Genomic DNA, 24,123 nt, shown 5'->3' with positions numbered 1-24,123 from the left:
ATATGGACAGATTCTTTGTCAGCACCCAGCCTTTCCTCAGTCTTTTTCACCTACACTCAAGGTCTCTACACTCAGCCCTGCTCTACAGGCTTCTCCGTGTACCAGGCCCTGAAACAGCCACCTAGTAGGAGTGTCTCCAGCATTCCATGTTGCTACACCCAGGGCATGTTTGTTTTACTCCCCATCTTTAGCTTTGTGTAAAGCCTTTGCCATCCAGGGCAACAGAGTGAGACCTCCAACTCTACAAAAAATTAGCCAGGCTTGGTGGTGCACACCTGTAATTCCAGATACTCGGGAGGCAAGGGCAAGAAAATCGAAAATCTCTTGAGCCCAGGAGTTCAAGGGTGCAGTGGGCTCTGATCGGTGCACTACAGCCTGGGTGGCAAAGCGAGACCCTGGCTCTAAAAAATAAAAAAGTGTTTTCGTACAAGTACTTCATATGAAACAATGAGATGCACCCGTGCTGGTCAACACACCTCGCTGAGGTAATGGGAACACAGAAGAGCCACAGCATTGATAATGACAGTCATACCGTTCTGTCTGCAGAAGGCATTAGGTCCTTCTCTGTGGCACATTTACTTAATCAGATACTTTTTTTTTTTTTTGAGACAGAGTCTCACTGTGTTGCCCTTAGTAGAATGCCATGGTGTCACAGTGTCACAGCTCACAGCAACCTCTAACTCTTGGGTTTAAGTGATTCTCTTGCCTCAGCCTGGAATGTAGCTGGGACAACAGGGACCACCACAATGCCCGGCCACCTGTTGCTGCAGTTGTCATTGTTGTTTAGCTGGCCCTGGGCCAGGCTTCAACCTGCCAACCTCAGTGTATATGGCTGGCACCGTAACCACTATGCTACAGGCGCCGAGCCTAATCATATTCTTTTTGAGCCAGTGTTAAGACTGTCTTCAATACTGCCCATAAAGAGATTGGGTCTGAGATTAAGCAGATTTCAGATTGTAGCAAGATTAAAGGTATAAGATTTCCTAGATCTATGGGCAGAGTGTGTTTGTGACCTGTTCCGTCTCCTTTCTTGAACATCTTTATTGATTTTGTGTTCATCTGACCACACACACCAGGGTCTGGGTCTGGGGTCACCACTGCCCCTTTCTGCTCATCCTTCATTCCCTGTAGGCCAGAAAAGGACCTTCCAGGCAAGGTCCCTGATCTTTCTGACAAGTGTTTGTTTGCACTTGATGTTGGCTTGAAGAAGCCAAGAGAAGCAGGTATATTTGACTCATAAGAAAGAGTTCACTCCCCAGGAGACAAAGTCAGGGACGCAATCATTCAGGGATAAATAGATCACTGAAGTTGACTGTGATCACATCTACTTCATTCTCACATATGAATAGAGTCAGTTGCACAGCGGAAGGGGCCTTGCCCGGCCTGACACACCTTCCCCATCTTGGAAAAAGACTGTCCTTTCACTGAATGAATGACTCCAGAGAAAGGGGCCGTGACCTCCTTTGGTCCTTCTGTCTTTAGAGGAGACACCCCAAGGCCAGCATTCCTGCCCTACGGGATCCCATATCTCCCTACCCTTCAGGCGCAGATAAACCCTCTTCCCAGGGGCCCCTCCTCCCCCAACCACCCTACCTTGTTAACTGCTTCTCACACAAGGCTGAGCCACAAGTTGCTGCTTCTTTCTGGAATATTCCCCTATCTGTACACTCACTCAGGTTTTTGAAAAATCTGGATTTTTAGGCCAGATGTGGTGGCTCACACCTGTAATCCTAGCACTCTGGGAAGCCTGGTTAGGGTCCCTACCACGGAGCCCCCTTCCCATCACAGCACTTGGGGAGACTGAAATAGACATTGGGGTGTGCTCAGTAAATTCTTAATAAGCACCTGAGTTAATGTCTATAATCAGGAAGGACCGTGCTTGTCTGTGGGGACCCCGGCTTGGTGGAGGGAACGTGGTTGGGCTCACACTGTTCTACCATTCGCATCATGCACATTTAAGACTTCCATATTGAAGATTTAAGGCTGCTTTAAGAGGCCACAGGGAAAGACTGTTCACCTTCTGCCATCTAGTGGTCACTTATGGAATCCCCCCAAAAAAGACAATGGGACACCCTGCGAGCATGTCATTAAATAATTTCTTTCATTTCAGTTTTTGCTGCAGCTATGATCAGTAGTTTCAAATAGCAGGAAAGAAAGAATAAATGTTTGACATGATGCATATATTAATTCCCCTGATTCTGTCACTATACATCATATGAGCACACGCACTCTCTCTACAGGTGGTTGCTGCCCTTTGGGAGTGTGGGACTAGTGCTGCTAGAGCTTCTAATGTTTTTTTAAAAAATCTGGATTTTGGCTGGGCGTAGTGGCTCAAGCCTGTAATCCCAGCACTTGGGAGGCCGAGGCGGGTTGTGATAAAGAGCAGCCCCCTAAAAGAACCCCGGTTTGTCTCAGCCTGTTTCAGCTTTAGTCCCCCGCTTGCTCCCCCTGGTTAATTTCAAAGGCATGTTTCAGAATAGAACAGGGAAGGTCTCTGAGTTCCCCCAACTCCCTAGCAATGGCTAAACAATGGTGAAAAACTTACCCCAAACCCCTAGCAATGGATAAACAATAGTAAAACATTACCTGCAGGAAGTTTCCAGGCTACTGTTATCTCCCAAACTGTCTCTGTGCGGTCACGATGTGCTCTACGCAGCAGTCGCCACGCTGTAGCCCCCTGATTGTAACCCCGCCTCTAGCTAACCGTCTCGCTCTGCTTTTGTTTCTGCTTGCTTGCATGGCAACAAAAATGGTAAAAAAGCCCGCCTGCCCCTCACCTCGGGCCGTTTGCTATCCCAGCAGTGGCCCCCTACGCAGGTGTAGTAAATCACCATCTGATTTAGACCTTAAGTGGGGTCCTAGTCTTTCTTCCAGGTGGCAGCGCCTACAACAGGATGATTGCCTGAGCTCACAGGTTTGAGACCAGCCTGAACTTGAGCCAGAGCGTCTTTTTTTAGAGACCTCGTCTCTTAAAAAAACATAGCGAGGTGCTGTGGCGGGTGCCACTTGGTAGTGGTCATTAAGACGTGCTTTCTGTGGTTAGAGGGTCACATTATAATTTATCGTCCACGACCAGACATTCTTTAACAGAAAGGATCTTTATCTATGGTGCCACTGATTTTGTGTATGATAGGAGCTGGGAATCTATGCTTGTTATCCAAAGATCCACGTACCATGCACTGAAGATGCCCTGTTTCCAGTTGAATTTGCAAGAATCTCAATTCTTATGTAAATAGCATCCAGTAATAAGGAGAGTTTGTGAAACCCAAACACTTTATTTCCAAATTCCACTTTCTATTTTCTTTCAGCTCAACAACTCAAAACTGAGTGAAACCATAGTCAAGGGCACTCCAGTGCAGTAAATGCTATTGGAACATGACATTTTATTTATTTTAATTATTTATTTTTGAGACAGAGTCTCACTATGTCGCCCTCGGTAGAGTATTGGGCATCACAGCTCACAGCACCCTCAAACTCTTGGGCTTAAGCAATTCTCTTGCCTCAACCTCCCAAGTAGCTGGGACTACAGGTGCCCATCACAACACCCAGCTATTTCTGTTGTTGTTGCAGTTGTCATTGTTGTTTGACTGGCCTGGGCTGGGTTTGAACCTATCACTCCTGGTGTATGTGGCTGGCACCTTAACTGCTGAGCTGCAAGCACCAAGCCCAAAATAATGACATTTTAGAGGTGGAAAATCTCTGAGTGGGGATAGCCTTAACATTCTTTTTTTTTTTTTTTTGGAGACAGAATCTCACTTTGTTGCTCTTGGTAAAGTGCTATGGTGTCACAGCTCACAGGAACCTCAAATTCTTGGGCTCAAGCCATTCTCTTGCCTCAGCATCCCTAGTAGCTGGGACTATAGGCACTTGCCACAACGCCTGGCTATTTTTAGAGATGAGGTCTCACTCTGGCTCAGGCTGGTCTTGAACTTATGAGCTCAGGCAATCCACCCACCTTAGCCTCCCAGAGTGCTAGGATTACAGGCATGAACCACCACACCCAGCCTGCCTTAACATTTTTCAAGTCACCATGGTTCACATTTTTTCTTTTTTTGAGACAGAGTCTCAAGCTCTCACCCTGGGTAGAATGTTGTGGTGTCATGGCCCTCACAGCAACCTCCAACTGTTGGGCTCAGCTTTGTGATCCTCTTCCCTCAGCTTTTCTATTTTTAGTAGAGAGACAGGGTCTCACTCTTGCTCAGGCTGGTCTTGAATTTGCGATCTCAAGCAATCCACCTGTCTCAGCCTCCCAGAGTACTAAGATTACAGGCGTGACCCACCACACCCGGCCTTGGTTCACTTTTAATAGCTGGCATTGGTTAGAATTCTCAGCCTCAGGTGAAAATAAGACCTACCTTCTTAATCACTATTTCTTGCCCACGTTTCCATATTAAGCAGTTACATGCTTTAAATGTAAGATTTGGAAAATACAAGATCTGGGAGACACAATAAAGATCTTCAGATATTTGCTGGGCTACTCTTTAAAAAATGTAGATTCTTTAGAAAATGACTTCAATTTATCCATTTAAAAACCTACCATGAAACAATGCATACCATTAGAAGAGTACCCAAAGAAACATCCATAATTACACAGTACAGTAAAGAACTGAGGCCTAGTTATTGATTCTGTAGAAGCTGCTCATCAGACCTCCAGATCTGGTGCTGACTGATCTGTGTTAAAATCCAGACAACAGAGTGTACAAGGACCTGGTTTTGGCAGATTTTCACAGCCGCCATTTTTATCCTATGCTCAGAAAACAAAGACTTTAAGGATATCTTTTTTGTTTTCTGTGTCTGTAAGAAAGCATCTTTAGAAACCTGACGGTCAATAAATCTTTGTTTTTAATTTCCAGTATTTTCCGTTTGTAAGTGCCTTAGGACTGGAAGGTTTGAGCATCTCCTATCATGTCTCCGTCTTCTTGACGATATAAAACTTCACTTTCTCCTGCTTTGTATTTCTTTTTACGCTGAGATGATACCCAGGTCCCAGGAGGCCTGTGTAACAGATGTTGTTCCTCTAGTCCCCATCCCCCTCTGTCCTTCCTGCACAGCCCGCAGAGATACTTGTGTTACACCCAGCTCCTGCTGCTGTTCTCTGCTGCATGAATGGTCTGCTAAAGCAGCCCTGCTGGTGTCATGTATTTAACCTTGCTACAGTGAAGTGGCTAGTAGGGACATTTGATTGTCTAGCAATGAATCTGTGAATCTGAAATTTTGTAGCAAAAAAACTCATCAATAACCACCACAAGGGGCAAAAAAATGCTACCATTCTAGCACATTATCATTCACAAAATGAATTCTAGACACGTGAAAACCATACTTTAAAGCCTGCAGGAAAACAAATACAGCTTATGCCTGTGGATAGGGAAGTATTTCTAAGTGGATCTCAAGATACACACACAAAATCTGGTCAAATTAAAAAAATTTAAACTAGGCAAAGAAACACTTTAAGTTAAAAAAAAAACAAACCAAAACTACAGACTGATAGAGGTATTGGAAATCAGGAATAGTATCAGATGATGTTAAATACTTCTTCAGGAAAAGACAAATGACAGAAAAATGGTCAAAGGCTAACCCAGTTTGGCCAGGAAAACCAGAATAGTGGGTGACCATCTGAAAAATGCTCTCTGGACTACAGACGCAAAAAATGCAAAACAGCAGGACATCATCTCATACCCATCGAATTTGTCTTAGAACCAAACAAAATCTTTGAACCCTGACAGTGTCTAGCATCTCTTCATATCCAAATGGTGGGACTTTGGAGATTAATTTGGCCAAACTGGTAAAGTTGGGAATGTACAAATCGTACAACCAGAGAGTTTAAAGACATTGTAGTGTGTGTGCACAAGAAAGTATGGACAAAGAAACCACTTCAATGGCCATGACCCACCCCAGGAAAATGGGGAAATGAACAGATGTGTATGGATCAATAAGGACAGATCTCAAAAATTGGTGAGTGAAAACAGAGGCCGCTGTCAACACTTTACGATACGATTTACATGTTAAAAATACAATGCAGGCTTGGCGCCTGTAGCACAGTGATTAGGGTGCCGGCCACATACACCGAGGCTGGTGGATTTGAACCCAGCCCGGGCCAGCTAAACAACAATGACAATTGCAACAAAAAAATAGCCGGGCGTTGTGGCAGGCACCTGTAGTCCCAGCTACTTGAGAGGCTGAGGCAGAAGAATTGCTTAAGCCCAAGAATTTGAGGTTGCTGTGAGGTGTGACATCATGGCACTCTACCCAGGGCGACATAGTGAGATTCTGTCTCAAAAAAATATATATATAATGCAATGCTAATTATGGGTATGTATACATACATGTAAAATATGGTTCAGTCATGACAGTGGAACTGCAAAGGGGGAGGGAATGTGCCTGGAATGGGTAATAAAGTGGCACAAAAATTATGCTTAAAAAGGTCTGATACAAATATCACAAAATGTTAACATGTTGATTCTGGGTGATATAAACCGGGTGTCATTATTCTTCTCTGTAGTTTTCAGTAATTTTTTTCTTGGGCTTTCAAAAATGGTATCCATAGGATTCCGGCATCACAGTACATGGAAGAATCACAGAATGACAGAGCTGGGAGGTACTTTTCGGATCATCCATCCTAACTCTGTTTGCTTATTAGAAAAGTGAGCCCCAGAGAAGTGAGGTGACTTGCCTAATGCCACACGGTCAGCCAGTGGTCAGGTCACAGCTGTCACCTGGTTCTTCTACTCTCTGGTGCAGCATTCCAGGCCAGCTTTAAGTCAGGCTTAGAGAATATGATCATGTAAGAAATTGAGGAGTATGAATTTTCAACATGTCTATAAAATTTCATCTGTTAAGCCCTTCACATGGCAGAAACTGCATCACTGCAAGCACCTCATTAATGTTTCAATAATAAACCCTAAATAAATGTGGGGTTTTGGCCAGGTGCAGTGGCTCACGCTGGTAATCCTAGCACCCTGGGAGGCCAAGGCAGGTGCCCTTGCTGCTGCTCTAATTTTTTATAATATACAAAGTCCCACAGGTGACCCAGATCCTAAAGCTGTCAGAAATAAGCTTTAAAATAACTCTAATTAGGCTCAGCGCTTGTAGCTCAGTGGCTAGGGCACCAGCCACATACACCCCAGAGCTGGCGGGTTCAAACCCAGCCCAAGCCTGCCAAACAACGACAACTACAACAACAAAAATAGCCGGGCCTGGGGCTCAGTGGGTAAGGCGCCGGCCCCATATGCCGAGGGTGGTGGGTTCAAGCCTGGCCCCAGCCAAACTGCAACCAAAAAATAGCCAGGCGTTGTGGCGGGCGCCTGTAGTCCCAGCTACTCAGGAGGCTGAGGCAAGAGAATCGCTTAAGCCCAGGAGTTGGAGGTTGCTGTGAGCTGCGTGATGCCATGACACTCTACCAAGGGCCATAAAGTGAGACTCTGTCTCTACAAAAAAAAAAAAAAAAATAGCCCGGCCCTGTGGCAGACACCTGTAGTCTCAGCTACTTGGGAGGCTGAGGTAAGAGAATTGCTTAAGCCCAAGAGTTTGAGGTTGCTGTGAGCTGAGATGTCACAGCACCCTACCAATGGCGACATAGTGAGACTCTGTCTCAAAAAAAAGAAAAAATAAAAACTAATTAACATGTTCAAGAGACAGGCAAGATGGAGGATTTCATCTGACAACTTGGATCTATGGAAAAAAAATTATACACAAAAATAATAAAAACTAAGAACTAAAATTAAAATTAGACACACCTGAAAACAATGAATTGAAAGCTCAGGGCAGTGCCTGTGGCTCAGTCGGTAGGGCGCCGGCCCCATATACCGAGGGTGGCGGGTTCAAACCCGGCCCCGGCCAAACTGCAACCAAAAAATAGCCGGGCGTTGTGGCAGGCGCCTGTAGTCCCAGCTACTCGGGAGGCTGAGGCAAGAGAATCGCTTAAGCCCAGGAGTTGGAGGTTGCTGTGAGCTGTGTGAGGCCACGGCACTCTACTGAGGGCCATAAAGTGAGACTCTGTCTCTACAAAAAAAAAAAAAAAGAAAGCTCAGTAGACAACATGGAGATTGGAACTCTCCAATGGAGATTAAAAAAGGGTGGAGAATTCAAAAAGAGGGTGAGGAGTACATGACAGATGGTGGAGAGAGATGGTCTGAGTCTTGGAGAAAGGTAAGAGTGAGAATGGGGTGTGAGCGCTTTACAAAGTGCAGGCAGTCCCTGGGTTGCAAATGAGATAGGTTCTATAGGTTCTTAAAATGAATCTGTATGTAAGTAGGAACAGGCACGTCTACCTATTACCTAGCCTCCGTTTGGATGTGTATAATTGGGGACCTGCTGTAATAGTCTCTGTTTGTAAGGGTGAGTTGGATATGAGCCGGATGTTTGTAACTTGGTGGCTGCCTGTGTCATGGTCAAGAACTTTCCCCAACCTATGCACTGGACCCCATCCAGCCACAAACTTAAACAGCACTGCAGACCCCAAGCATCTCTCTCACAAACACATACACAAAAACGCTCTATCCCTAGACACACCACGGTAACCAGAAGAAAATAGAAAGATATAATTATCTAAATGATCCAAAAAGCAGCAGCATGAAGACCCACAACTCACTCAGCTAATTTCTGAACAGAAAAAAAAAAAAATTGACATCTTTAAAAAAGCTGAAAGAAAATTCAGCATTCTGTAGCCAGTAAAGATATTTTTCGAGAAAAGAATGCAAAATAGAGACATTCTCAAACTTAAAATGAGAAAATGCATTAGCAGACTCACACTAACAGAAATAACAAGAGTTCTGGGCGGCGCCTGTGGCTCAGAAGAGTAGGGCGCTGGCCCCATATACTGGAGGTGGTGGTTTCAAACCCAGCCCCGGCCAAAAACTGCAAAAAAAAAAAGAAATAACTAGGGTTTTTCGGGAAGAAGGAAAAAGACCCCAGATGGAAACACGGTGACCTGGGGAGAAATGAAGAACAATTTCGTACACACGTACACGTATTTTCATGACAACAGTAAACACGTGGGAAGCAGTGAATATTCTAATTTACAATAGATTCTATGAAGTCATATGTCACTAAAAAGTCCATAAATGCCGGGCGGCACCTGTGGCTCAAGGAGTAGGGTGCCGGTCCCATATGCCAGAGGGGCGGGTTCAAACCCAGCTCCGGCCAAAAACCAAAAAAAAAAAAAGTCCATAAATGCCATGCTAACAGAAGGGGAAAAAATGACATAAATACTTGACTTATGCAAAAGAACAAAAGCTACATCAAAACTGGCCTAGCAAAGAGAAAACAAATGGTAGGATCTAGATGTAAATCCAAATATATCAGTAATTAAATGTAATTGGGTTGCTGATTCCAAATAAGTGATAAGGTTATCAGACCACATTTAAATAAAATATACAGGCTCGGCCTGTGGCTCAAGCGGCTAAGGCACCAGCCACATACACCTGAGCTAGCAGGTTCAAATCCAGTCCGGGCCCGCCAAACAACAATGATGGCTGCAACCAAGAAATAGCCGGGCGTCGTGGCGGGCGCCTGTGGTCCCAGCTACTTGGGAGGTGGAGGCAGGAGAATTGCTTGAGCCCAGGAGTTTGAGTTTACTGTGAGCTGTGATGTCACAGTACTCTACCCAGGGTGACAGCTTGAGGCTCTGTCTCAAAAAATAAATAAATAAAATATACATGCTGCTGTAAGAGATAAACCCTAAATATATGAAGACTTTTGGATTAAAGTCCAATAGGATTAAAATTAAATGGATGAAAAAGATTATAAAAATAGTAGCCAAGGGCACAGTGGCTCACACCGTAATCGTAGCACTCCAGAAAGCTGAGGCAGGTGGATTGCCTGAGCTCAGGACTTTAAGACCATCCTGAGCAAGAGTGAGACCCTGTCTCTAAAACTAGGTAGGCATTGTCACAGGCACCTGTAGTCCCAGCTACTCGGAAGGCAGACGCAAGAGGATCACTTGAGCCCAAGAGTTTGAGGTTACTGTGAGATATGTTGCCACGACACTCTACCAAGGGCGACAAAGCAAAACTCTTATCTCAAAAAAAAAAAAAAAACAGTAGCCAAAAGTAACTAATACAGCTATATTAATATCTTACAAGGTAACTTAAAGGCCAGACGCTGTGGTAGATAGAGATGATAAAGGCCATTCCATAATGATAGAAAGATCAATCTACTATGAAGATGTAACAATTCTAAACATATATCCACTTAGTAAACTAACTTCAAAATGTATAAAATACATAAAGAAAAATCTGACAGACTTGAAAGACATATACAAATCTACAACCATAAGAGGAACTGATAAGAAAGAACTGGTAAGAAATCAGGATACAGGGGATCTGAAAAACATGACTTATAAACTTGATCTAATAGCCTAACAAAAGCGCTGGATAATGACAGAATATTCCTCCTGATGTTCCAGACACGGAACATTGCTCAAAAATTGAGGATATGCTGGGTCATAATGGATATCTCAATTTCAACTGTCTGAAAACTATCAAGAATATGTTTAGTGATTATGCAGAATTATATGTATGCAAGTGTTGTTAATTTAACTCTAAATTTTCAAGTGTTTGGAAATTGAGCAATACATTTCCAAATAACTCAACAGATTAAGCAAAGAACATGCTTTGCTTTGTTCAAAACTTTACCCAGAGTCATGCATTATTTAAGAAAAATCACATTACCAACAGCTAACATTCACAGTACTATCTCCACTAGCAGTTAAAGCATTGTTAGTGATTCTACATATTGACACACACATCTGACTGCTTCATTTTATTTATTTTTGTAATGGGGTTGTACCTATTTGCATATTCAAATATTTATTACAGATCACTTCTCTTTTCTATGGTACTAAGGAAATTATAGTCTGTCATATGTTATGTTGAATTTATATTTAGATATACTATGAACTTTACTTCATGATGGGAAAGGAGAAATTTCAAAATGGTTCTTGTAAATAGAGTATAGGGTCTGACAGCGTTGTAAAGGTCCCTCTTATTAGCTTTAATATTCTAAGATTTTTGTATTTGGTAACCATTATTTCCTAGAAGAGCTTTTATCTATTTTGTAACTACCCCGTTTCCCCGAAAATAAGACATCCTCAAAAAATAAGACCTACTTAAAGGAATGATAAGACATCCCCTGAAAATAAGACCTAGTGCATCTTTGGGAGCACACCTTAAAATAAGACACTGTCTTATTTTCGGGGAAACAGGGTAGTATGTGGGGGGCACTATCTTTGGAACAGTATCTAATTTAAATCTAATGACCACCTCTATAAAAAGTATTGCTATTTTCACTGCTCATAGGAGGAAATGAACTCAGATGTAATCTACATATCTAGAAAGTATAGAGTTAAATTAACTCCTAAACTCATGTTCTTTCCACTTACTACCCTTTAAGAAAAGGTCAACAAGGTGTATTACTCTAGCTAGAAAAGTTAAGTATTATCTGCACACAGGAGTAAGTTTATACCAATGTAAACATTTGTTAAGAAACCCCAGCCCACCACAGCAAGGACAAGAAAAGATGGAAAGCATAAAGTATATAGGCAATTAAAAAAAAAATAACACAGGACTAATTAATCAAATAAGACAATTACAAACAGGTGACATCTAAAAATATATTAGAATAAGCTTCAAGCCATGCAAGTTCACCAAACAATTTTTATTTCCAGTGTTTAATGGGTACGCACACAGGCAGGACACGGGTTTGGAGTCATTGCGTCCTCATGCAGAATTATATTCTTCCCCATAAAGAAGCCAGTTCCATCCAGGATCCACTATCTACACACCTATGTTACAACATTTATATCAAATCTGGTATCTGAAGAAAAGATACACATTTAATATGTTCATTTAAGTTATGTATTTTACAGAAAGATTAAAAATTCAAGTCACACAAAAACTCAAAAACTGTATTAAAAGTTGGAATATAAAACTCAGATCCACCTGGAATGACTGAAGAATGGAAGTGCTGTATCTACCTGTGTCAAAACCGGTAAAATGTAGTGAAATTTGTTACCAATAAAATGCATTCATTTATACGATGTGAGTTATCTAATTTTAACAATATGGCACCCTAAAAACCAAATGTATTTTTATGATGAGGCACTTTGGTTAGTGATGGAACCAAAAGAACAAATTTGCTGCACACTAATGCCAGCGATTTTCTTCAGTAATTTGGGGTATATACTATGCTGTCAGTTGCAACAAATCCCTTGCTCATTTGTATACAACTCTCCAATATATTTTTAAATATATATTTATACATATTTATATGTTCTTCTGGCTGTCGTAATGCACTGTAAAGGTACTCCACAGTGCAAGGTGATGAAACCAGCCCAAATGAGGGCTGCATAATAACAATTCTGGTACAAGAAAATATTTACAGAGTTATCAGAACGCGTAACAGTAGCTTTTTATATGCTATACTGGACATACCCCAGGCTTAAAGACAGGGATGAAACTGTGCTTTATTACCGGGGGTTTCGGACAGTTTATGAGGTTGGGCATTAGCTGCAGAACTAGCTATCTGGCTCGTGTTCTGGAAGCTTTTTCCGTTTATTTGGTCAGATGACTGTGGCGGTGCAGAAAGAAGGGGCCTGTTCGTGGAAGCCACGGTACTGGAAGAACTGCCTGTGTCGGACTGAAAAGACAAAGGTGTGTCGGTCGTGGGTATCTCCAGAACCCTGGGGCTCTCCGGCTGGGGGTCTCCGGCGTCCCCCAGGCTCAGGTCAGACGTGCTGGTGCGGAGCCGTTCCCTGGCGAGCCAGTCTGAAATGGAGAGGTCCTGGGCTGAGCATTTGGGTTTCAACCGATTCACAGCGGAAAGCTCAGATTCTCTCTCCCCACCCTGTTCCTGCGCTTTCCAAAAATTCAAAACACTGATCTCGGTGGCATCCCTGTGCCCCCCTAGCGTATGTCTCCGCTTGATGTTTTTCCTTTTCGTGGTCTCGGCGTTGGTTTTTTGATTTCCTATTCCAAACATATCGTCTGCAGGTGCTCTGGGCCTCAGTTTTAACCGATCTGCTATTTTCGTTTTCCAGGTGGGTTCCTGTTTGTCGGATTCACTTCTGGAGGGTGTGAGTAAACTGCCGGTGGATTTTCCTTTCTTCATCACATCGAACACTTTAGTGATGGAAGGGGTTTCTCTCTCGCTCTTGGCATCCCCTAGGCTTCCGCTGTCGGACTTGAGTCGGGAGGATTTTTTCCTGGACAGCGTGTCACACTCGATGAGTTTATGTGAACTGAAGAGCTGTCTCCGGCCGTCTAAGCTCGGGGTCAGACTCCCCTCGGTGCAGCTCACCTCGCTGCCTTCAGAATCCCTGCGGCTCGTCCTGGTGGCTTCCTGCAGCCTTCCTCGGAAGAGCCTCTCTGAGGGCAGAGCCCAGGGGCACACGGGGAACTCGCTCTCGCTGTCCGTCTCCGCCGGCCGCCCGTGGCTGACCAGCTCGCTCCTTTCGTCGCCGGCCTCGTCCCCCCTGCTCTCCGCCACCGACTGCACCTCGGGGCTCAGCCGGCTGGAATCCAGGCTCGTTGGGTAGGTGGTGGACGATGCCGTGGAGTAATCCGAGGTGATGGTGCCCACGTGGGCCAAAAACTCGCTGTGCTTCATCTCTGGACTGGTTGATTTCTTCGTGGAAAACCTGGCCAGCGACGCCTGGGAAGACGTGCTGAGCAAAGTGCCCGAGTCAGATCCCGTCTCCTCAAAAGGCGAGGGCTTCTGGGTCAGAAGCGGCTTGGGGCTCTCCTTGAGGATGGCGAAGCGACAGCTGAGGGTGGGAGACCTGTTAGGCTTGGAGAGGTGCGGGGCTGAGGGCTCTTCGGGGGGCGCGCTCTCCCTTCCCAGACACGTCTTTTCATCTTTTGTGGCGCTGGGGTCTTTCCTGGCGCTGTTGTCCTTGGCAGTGATGGTCCTCTGTTTTCTGCCCGGTGTCTCGCTTTCTGTTTTGGACTCTTCTTTAATATCGTTGTGACACTGCTCCTCGTTTTCCTTCTTAAAAAACACATTGTCCAGCTCGTCTTCCGAGCTGCTGGGCTGGGCTTTTTCCTTTGGCTTTTTCCTCTTGCGACTGGCGGCTGCGAAGATGGAGGAAACCAGCAGTTCCCTGCTGTACTGATCCTTTCCAGAGCCCCAAGAACCCTGCGGAGCAACCAGACAAAAGAAGCTCTGAACGTGAAAATATCATCCAGTTACGTCTACCAAAACTCTAGAAGCAACAACAGGGAAGAAATTAGCTTTTCTATACTTCCTTTTAACTTGTATACGAGAAGAATTTTTATTTAACTGGTCTCATTTCTTGCCCAGTGGTGTTACTTGCCAAATCGTATGGGTGTTATTTTATTTGCCAAGTCATACAAATTTGTCCTTTAGGGAACAGGTCTATACTTCATCCATAGATAGGATGCCTGCTATCTATCCTGATTCTTACCCATTTCCTTCAATCTACTGACTTCCTTGAGACCGCAAAGCTCAAACATTCTTCCACGTCTTTCACGTGGAAAGAGGCTTAAGAGTTAAACAATATTCTTTCTTTTTTTGTTGAGACAGAGTCTCAAGCTGTTGCCTTGGATAGAGTGCTGTGGCATCACACCTCACAGCAACCTCCAACTCTTGGGCTCAAGCAATCTACCTGCCTAGGCCTCCCAGAGTGCTAGGATTACAGACATGAGCCACCGTGCCTGGCCTCAAACAATATTCTTTTTTTTTTTGAGACAGTCTCACTATGTCGCCCTCGGTGGAGAGCCATGGTGTCACAGCGCACAGCAACATCAAATTCTTGGGCTTAAGCGATTCTCTTGCCTCAGCCTCCTAAGTAGCTGGGACTACAGGCACCCACCACAACACCTGGCTATTTTTTGGTGGCAGTTGTAATTGTTGTCCAGCAGGCCCTAGCCAGGCTTGAAACAGCCAGCCTCAGTGTATGTGGCCGGTGCCCTAACCACTGAGGCCACAGGGGCCGAGCCCTTAAATAATATTCTTAAATAATTGAATATGACCTTCTAACACAGCCTATTAAAATTTTATGACTGACTCCAATCTTCTAATTACAGAGAATTCTGATTACATATGAATTATCTTCACATGATATAGAGATTGTATTAGATAGGCTCATTAAGATAAGTCTGGGCTTCCATTAGTTTGGTCAGGCTGAATCTTCAAATCAGGATGGTAATGTCTTCATTTATCTCAAGGTGACCATACAATTAGAAACTTCATAGGGAAAAACAGAGGAACATAAATCATATAGAAACACTGTAATTGGTAAAGTCTGCGATATATAATAGGTTCTTGATTACAACTCTTAATCTGCGTATTTCTATATGCTAGGTTAACGGTAGGGAGAGGATTAATACTTGGAAGGCTACAAGAGGATGGCTTGAGACCAAGAGTTTGAGGTTGCTGTGAGCTACGATGCCACACCACTCTACTGGGGACAAGAAAGTGAGCATCTGTCTCAAAAATAAATAAATAAATCCACAGAATGATGCTTAACTGCATCCTGTACAAGGAAATAAAAAATAAAGAACATTACTGCGGCAATTGGGGAAATTTGTATAAAAAGTGTATTTTTTAATTATTTCATTAATTATAGATAATAGGAAAAATGAATATTTACAATGTCTATATTCTAAAATGGTATTCTTTACTAATGATAAAAAAAATAAAAAATGCTACTCGAAAAAAAAAAAACCAAACAAACAAAACTGACCACCGTACATTGGATAATGATACGTTATACTTATGTTAAGTTTTCTGATTACAGTTAAGTATTTAGGAGTAGTGGTACTGTCTACTTTCAAATGATTCTGATATATGTGTGTGTGTGTGTATGTATTGGAATTTACCAACTGATGAATCTAGAGGAAAAGGTTGAGATGATATTATTCTAGCAACACTTCTGTAGGTTTAAAATTTTTCACAATACAAAGCTGGAGCAAAGAAATAGTGAAAATCATAAGTGACAGTGATGCAAATTTAAAATATTTTCTACAAGAATTGTAATTTAGGGTGGTGCCTGTGGCTCAAAGGAGTAGGGAGCCAGCCCCATATCCCAGAGGTGGTGGGTTCAAACTCAGCCCTAGCCAAAAACTGCAAAAAAAAAAAGAAAGCAAAGAAAAGAATTGTAACTTAATCATGTGCAATCCTCTTATGTTTATACTTGGCATGGAGAATTCATCTCATTATAAAATGTAACGGTGTTTTAAGTTTATTGACAATTTTAGTTGCTACAGCGTCAGCAGAGCAAAATTTAGATATACTCAATAAAAATACTTTTTCTTTTTTTTTTTAATTGAGACAGAGTCTCATTTTGTCACCCTTGGTAGAGTGTTGCAGCATCACAGCTCACAGCAACCCCTCAAACTCTTGGGCTCAAGTGATTCTCTTGCCTCAGCCTCCCTAATAAAAGTACTTTCTAAGAACTATAAAAAGTTGTGTAACTTGGTACTGCTGTCAATGGAACACAAGTTATGTACAAATATTAATTATAAAAACCAAAGTAATGATTTTGCTGAAAACAAAAGTATATACTTCCTATTAAAATGTATAATTAAAGTCTATCATATTTTCATGATAGTCCCAAGAAGAGGAAAGTGGGTAGAGTATAAAAGCAAAAGGCCGGCTGAGAACTGATAACTGATATAGATGGAGAACGGAGGCAGGGAGGCTTGTTATATTCTGTCCACTTTTGTATACGATAGAAAACTTCCACATCAAAAAATGAGAAGAAGGCCCTGTTTTTTTGTAGTACACTAAACTATGCGATGAGAAACTCCACATTCCAACTCGCAATGCAGTATCCTGTCACACCCGATCTCAGGAAAGAATTTTTCAATTTATTAGACTTTTTTGCTCTGTTTCATCAGCCAGGAATGCCCTGGTATGTTAACCACAGCAATGAGCCAAAAAACAATACTCCCCTCCCCAATTGTATGAAACAATTTACCTTAGATTTTGTTGAGTCACTTGTAGCTGAATCTGTGGGAAGTTAAAGGAAACGTGGTCAGTAGTAGCCAATCTTTACTGCTTTCCACAAACAATGCAAAACTTATGGGAGAGACAGGCACGGAACAAAATGAGAAAGCAAAACTCAAAACAATAGAACACAGTGGATAGTCAGAGCTCACAAAGATGCAAGCTGCACCACAGAAAGCCACCGCCATGAAAGGATGCTGTGAATTGTAGGCAGAACCAGCTCAATGATAGGGATGGCAAAGGAGCCCTGTGCTAAACAAGAACAAAACACTAGTGTTCATCAAATGTTCTAAATAGTAAGTCGAGCAGTAAAGCAGCTTAAAGACCTCTGGAGGATTTTCTTAGGTACCACATCCTGTATCTAAAGCTGATACACAATGTAGAACTTTGAAGATGGTTGGCTGCCCTAGCTACAAATCGAGACACTCGTACAGGTGTGTTTATGTTGATTTTTGTCAGACTTTCAGACTTCAATTTTATAAGCATATAATGTACTCATATGGATTAAAAAAAAAAAAAAAGAGAATAACCCTCCTTGCAGGTCACTTTGGTTGCACGTTAGACAATGCAGAACTCTGAGCTTCAGACCCCAGTCTCACAGCAGTGCAGCTGGGGGTCCTTTTAACTGGTTTGGTTGATTAGTTTGGTTAAACTGCTACCAGTTTTGTAATTATCCATTAACAAATGCTGTTATGGAAATGGAAAAATGGAGACCATCATTTTACTGTCTGGCAAAAACTCAGATTATACAATTATAAAGAGGGTAGGAAGGGGCTAGCATTTTTATTTATTTATTTATTTATTTATTTTTGGGTCCAGGATAATGTCAATTTGGAAGATTTCTTCTGTCGACTTCAGGGAAATGGATTTTCAGAATTAATGAGCTGAGCCCCGTGCCACGCCCCTTTCAACACATGGCTAAATGCTTTATGACTTTAAGAACTGGTAGACCATACCATGCTATTTCTCCTCAGGGTCTGCTTCAGAAATAACAAGAAACAGCAGAAAAACTTTTAAGAAAGTAGTATTGATCTGTTTACAATAATCTTAAGAGAAACTCGACACCACAGATCAGCTGGGTTTGCATTTACAGGAATCGGGGGTTTCTGCAGACAAGGCAGCTACAGTGTGGGCAGCAATCCTCTTTCTTCCTACAGGTCCAGCTGTCCATCAGGGACATCACCGAATCCACTAGTGACATTACCGTGTGATAGACTCCTCCCACTTCGCCTGTTCAACATCAGTATAGATTTGCCTGTATCAGTAAGTGCTGAAAAAACCCTTTGGCGACTAAAAACGACAACTGGAGACAAAGGGAGAACATGGTGTAAAACAACATGCTGGGTTAGTGCAACGGTTTGGCAGGAGGAAATTTTCATCAGAAGAGTCTAGAAGAACTAATACTTAACCAAGCATTAGGGTGGCAAGGGGAAAACAGAAGGAAATAAATGTCAAATAGGTTGATTTTTTTTTTTACTATGGTATCTATAGTGACAAATTAATACACGCTAGTCATGAAAATTTGTGCCCATTAGCAGTTTGACATTCTCAACTTGCTGCTCCTAAACAGAACTTCAAGCTTAGGAATCATAACTACTTATATGATCTAGACCAGACTTTCTGCCATCACAGCAACCACATATTCAGTAGCATTTATCTGTTTTACCTTGTGATGACTATTACATGGAAACTGTGAATTCAAAAAAAAGGAAAGAAAAGAACAAAACAGTGGTTTGCATGCTGGTTCCCTCATGTTTCCATTCTGACAAACATCACAACTCCATGCACTGCCAAAGGCATTACAGTCACTGAAAGGTAATTAAGGTCAATCAGGAAAGGAAGATTAAGTTTTTTATTAGTAGAAAGGGGAAAGAAAGAAAGAAAAGGGGGAGAAAAAAATCATAGTGAATTGTTACTTATGATTGATTTGCTGGCTTTCAGGTTTTAGGCATGTAGCTTTTAGCCTAGAGATCAATACTGCCCAGGCAAGAGTTACCTGATACATCTCCCGGCGACACTCCTGTCCTTCCAATGTTGGTGAGTAAATGATCTATGTTGGGCACTGGCTGGGAGTCTACAGTGTTTTCTTCCTGCACTGTTGTCTATGGTTAATAAACAAAGATCTCTTCATCATCTCTTCAAAGACACTTTCTTTACAATTCAAACAACATTTAGTAAAAGGCACATTACTGAATGGGGCACCTGCCCTTAATTTTTTTACATCGTTCACACACCAGAAATTACAAGATAAGCACCATAATTGTATATTCCTTGGGTCAGAAACTGAGCAGCTAGAGACCAGCGGGCAATAATAGCATATAGTGGGACGTGGACACTGTCGTAGCATTAGGATCTCACGTCCCACAAAAATAACCGAGCACGGACGCTGATGGCGATACTTACAAGAGGTTCTTCAGCACCTTCTTCTGTGAAAAACCAGTCATGCTAAAATTTAAAACGAAAAAGGTGAAAAGAGAAATTAAACGAGCTCCTAAATATATCTCTATCTTGGAGGATAGTATAGAAGAAAGTTAATTTTCTTAGGGAAATAAAAAAACTATAATCAAATTCTGCCCTGACCAATGGTCAGGGAAATGAACGCCCTTGCAGAGAGAGGTGAGGCCGCCACTTACGTGCTGGATCAGTGTCTCTACGATCTTGTACTGGTCGGGCATGTGCGTGACCATGTGGGTCATGTTGTCTTCTGATGTCCGCACAAGAGTTGGACCAAACACTATTGCTAGATTTCTCGGTTCCATCTGAAACAAAGGATGTTATTGCACAATATCAGATTTTCTTTTTTTTTTGAGATGAGAGTCTCACTGTTTTGCCCTCGGTAGAGTGCCTTGGTGTCATAGCTCACAGCAACTTCAAACTCGGGCTCAAGCTATTCCCTCGCTTCAGCCTCCTGAGTAGCTGGGACTACAGGTGCCCAACAACAACGCCTGGCGATTTTTAGAGATGAGGTTTTGCTCTGGCTTAGGCTGGTCTCGAATCTGTGAGCTCAGGCAATCCACCCGCCTCGGCCTCCCAAATGCTAAGATTATACACGTGAGCCACCACACTCAGCCCTTTCAGATTTTTATCTTAAGGAAATAGCCTGAAATTCCCATTGTACATCTGGCACTCTATTTCTGAAAGGTTCTTTTGATGAGAAAGAATCCAAAGGATGGATAACCAATACGGGTAAAAACATAATACTTTTAAGTTAGGATTTTCACAAGCACATCTGTACATAATTTTTTTTCCTACTTCAATGATAAGGTCCAGTGCCTAGTTGGCATTCATATTTTTCCTTTTTTATAAAATTAATCAATTTTTTTGAGATAAATTCTCACTCTGTCGCCCTGGGTAGAATGATGTGGTATCCTAGCTCACAGCAACCTCAAATTCTTGGGCTCAAGCCACCCTCCCACCTTGTCCTGAGTAGCTGGGACTACAGGCGCTTGACACAATTCCCAGCTAGTTTTTCTGTTTTTAGGAGAGACAGGGTCTCACGCATGCTCACACTGGTGTCAAACTCCTGAGCTCAGGCAATCATGCTGCCACGGCCTCCCAGAGTGCCAGGATTACTGCATCAGGCCTGGCCGCCCAGCCTGGCCTTTGTGTTTTTCAAGAAGTCTTTGATAGAAAACAATTGATTTGGTTCAAAACCAGTATTATGAGAACTAGATTAGTGAATAAAACTTATAAAATCAAAAAACTTGAATAGCCAATGCAATTCTGCATTTACCTGAAGTCTGATAAAGTGATGCTACCAGATTAGGTCTTATTTTGCAGAGCTGCACTGGCTATTCAGGTTTTTTTCTGGTGCCATATAAAACACAGAACTATTTCTTCAAGATCTTCATAGCAGTCTGGCTCGGCGCCTGTAGCTCAAGTGGCTAGGGCGCCAGCCACATACACCGGAGCTGGCAGGTTGAAATCCAGCCTGGGCCTGCCAAACAACAACAACTCCAACAGTAAAAAAAAAAAAAAAAGCTGGGCATTGTGGCGGGCACCTGTAGTCCCAGCTACTTGGGAGGCTGAGGCAAGAGAATCCCTTAAGCCCAAGAATTTGAGGTTGCTGTAAGCTGTGACGCCAAGGCACTCTACCCAGGGTGACAGCTTGAGACTCTGTCTCAAAAAAAAAAAAAAAAAACAAGATCTTCATAGTATGATGTTGGTATTTTAATGGGGATTGTATTTAATCTGTAGATTGCTTAGGGAAGTACAGACATTTTCACAATGTTTATTTTTCTAAGCCATGTGCATGATATGTTTTCCATCTGTTAACACCCCCTGCTATTTCTTAGTGTTAAAACAAATTATTTCTTGAATGATACTCCACAAAATGTGGTCCAAAAAAGTCTAGGAAATGAAATACCACATCCCCTTATTCAAGATTCAGTGTTAAAATATTTAAAAACTCTAAAAAAATCTGCAGTAAAATTAAAACACCTGTAATCCTAGCACTCTCGGAGGCCGAAGCGGAAGGATCACTGGACCTCATGAGTTAGAGACCAGCCTAAGCAAGAGCAAGACCCAGTCTCTACTAAAAATAGAAAAACTAGCCAGGCATAGTGGCGAGCACCTATAGTCCCAGCCACTTGGGAGCCTGAAGCAAGAGGGTCACTTGAGCCCAAGAGTTTGAGGTTGCTGTGAGCTGTGACGCCATGGCACTCAACCCCAGGTGACAGAGTAAGACTATGCTTCAAAAAAGAAAAAGAAAAGAAGAAATAAAATAGCTGGCATTCTTCCCTTCTTTCTTTGAGATGCCACATCATTCTCTTGCTCTTTTTTCCTCTTCCCCCTTCTTCCCTTCTCTGCTCTCTTTCTCTTATCTTCCTCCCAACTCACTTCCTGTTCTCTAATATAAAATAGACTTACACTTTTATATCCTTTTAAAAAAAACTGAAGGTGAACTGAAATTAGATGATATTAAAGAATAACCAATTTTGTTGTGTTTAATAAAGACAGTACAGTAGTATAAATTGGGGGGGAGGAAATATGATTAACACTAAACAAAAATGTCTGTTTTTTACTGTATACTGTTTAGCACCTCCTGACTGTTGCACCATGTTCATATATTATCTATTCAAAATATCGATAAACAGGGCTGGAAGGGGGGCTCACACCTGTAATCCCAGCATTCTGGGAGGCCGAGGCTGGTGGATTGCTTAAGCTCAGGAGTTGAAGACCAGCCTGAGCAAGAGCGAGACTCGGCAGTCCCAGCTACTCAGAAATCTGAGATAAGAGGACTGTTTGAGCCCAAGAGTTTGAGGTTGGTGTGAGTTATGATGCCACAGAGCTCTACCAAGGGAGAATGAGTGAGACTGTCTCAAAGAAACAAAAAAGACAAAAAGCAAAATATTGATAAACAATCAAAAGTCAAAGAAATAAGATTTCTGATTTTCATTTTCTTGCTGGGTTAACTGTAAAAGAAAACATCTTTTTAAAATGGTGACACCTCTATTTTGGGACCTTTTGCTTTTAAGAGCAAGTATTAGAAGGACTTACTTTAGAGCTTTTGTTGAATTATAAACCTATTTTGGACTGTTTGGCACGAAGTAATGAAGCTTATCTTTAACACTAAAGACCCTGAATGTAAATTTCTTTAGCATGCACTTTACGTACCTTATTTTTTTCTGAATTTTCTGCCACTGTCTTCAGATGAGCCGAAAGAAACTTAAGTGTTTCATAATGATGTTCAGGCAAATCATGAATCTGAAACATATTATTGTCATGATGGATTTTTAAATGCTGAATTTTCATTGTACCTCCAAAAATATAAAATAATACCTACTAGTCTTTTTAATGTTTTCAGACGATCTAGAGGATCTTCTTTACGATTGGCTTCAATAAAATCGGCATATTTATCTGACAAAAAGAATGATAAGACAAATTTATCTTCAGTTGCTTAGGTGAATGGTAACCTAGCTTTCCTTTAAGGTTGAACTTCAAACCACGATGAGTAGAATGTTGGGAAGGTGCCAAATAGCCTTTAACAGGGAAATCTCTAAAACTTATGTTTTAGATATATTTTTTAAGGCTATTCCAAGCCTTACAGCAAATAGAAGAAAACTCATAAAAATGTGAATTCCTTGCAGGTACCATCCTAAATTTACCTAGCCTGTCTATTCCTCCCTCACCCCCAACAATGTCTACTACAGTGCCTTAAATAGCATTCAAATATTTGGCTTGACTGAAAAAAATGATTCTTCTTTCATTGCACCATATTATTTCTGGAGAATTCTGACCGGAAACAGTAATAATGTATTTGCAACCTGACTGCAAATATGAATGAATAGGATAATATATATTTCATTGAACCTAAACATTTTAGAAACTATATTTTTTGTTGACATTTACCAAGAGAAGAGTAAAAACTCAGTACATAATTATGCTTTTAATGTATACGTAAGAACTCAGCTAAACCAATCCTCTTGTTTCCTTTGACCTAAATATTTTTTTCCTGGTTCAATTTACAGTTTTCTAACACTTGTGACTTAAACCATTTCACCTGGTATCTTTCATCGATGCTAACTCACCATTTGTGAAGAGAGGCTCAGGGAGTTTCCTGAAGAAGGATTTTAGTAAACTGCTTATCACATTCAAATCTCGCCATTTCTAGGTATGCAAAATAGAAATACAGTATTTTTGTAGTCAGTACCACCAAAGGGGAAAAAACTGAATCAGTTCTCCAAATAGAAACAAACAAACTCACATCATCTTGTATATCAATGTCAGCCATTCCCTTGTTGAGTTCTTCTTGCATACTGGAGATGGCTGCATTATTTCCAGGAACTCTATAAATACCTGTATATTCAAGACCTCTTTCTTCAACTAATTTGCAACATATATCTACTATTAGTGGAATATACTGCAAAACAAGAAATAAATATTTTACTTAATATAGCACTAATGCTTATATTTAGTCAGTGGTTGTATATCACAGCTAAAAGGCCCTTAGTATCCAAAAGGAAATACAGAATTGCTGTTATCTAATACAGGGCAAATAAAGGATATAGACTGTGCACAACAGAGAGTAGATAAAACCAGCAAGAGGTGTTTGAGATGGTGGGAAGAGAATGAATAGGCCTGGAGAGAAAGGTAAGGACCCACAGAGAGGTAATAGTCTAAAGAGGAAATCAGAGCAGGTAAGGGGAATACGGAAAC

The 24,123-nt window shown here is 41.8% G+C and overlaps 1 protein-coding gene across 7 annotated transcripts in view; it reads right to left on the bottom strand.

The window, feature by feature from the left end:
- Positions 1-11,637: 11,637 nt before the first annotated feature.
- ARHGAP21 (Rho GTPase activating protein 21) overlaps positions 11,638-24,123 on the bottom strand; it is a 157,400-nt gene continuing 144,914 nt past the window's right edge. For all 7 annotated transcript variants that reach the window (XM_053572465.1, XM_053572461.1, XM_053572460.1 and 4 more), the window contains 9 exons: positions 23,672-23,827; positions 23,496-23,574; positions 22,751-22,824; positions 22,582-22,671; positions 19,599-19,724; positions 19,369-19,410; positions 18,962-19,067; positions 16,937-16,968; positions 11,638-14,130 (listed from right to left, as the gene is read on the bottom strand). In XM_053572465.1, the coding sequence (XP_053428440.1) occupies positions 12,436-14,130; positions 16,937-16,968; positions 18,962-19,067; positions 19,369-19,410; positions 19,599-19,724; positions 22,582-22,671; positions 22,751-22,824; positions 23,496-23,574; positions 23,672-23,827 (2,400 nt within the window). In that variant the 3' untranslated portion in view covers positions 11,638-12,435. The remainder of the gene's footprint in view (positions 14,131-16,936; positions 16,969-18,961; positions 19,068-19,368; positions 19,411-19,598; positions 19,725-22,581; positions 22,672-22,750; positions 22,825-23,495; positions 23,575-23,671; positions 23,828-24,123) is intronic.

The sequence above is a fragment of the Nycticebus coucang genome, chromosome 20 (assembly GCF_027406575.1).
Source record: "Nycticebus coucang isolate mNycCou1 chromosome 20, mNycCou1.pri, whole genome shotgun sequence".
NCBI lineage: Eukaryota > Metazoa > Chordata > Mammalia > Primates > Lorisidae > Nycticebus > Nycticebus coucang.
The sequence above is the reverse complement of the archived record's forward strand: the minus strand, read 5'-3'. Positions and strand labels throughout refer to the sequence as shown.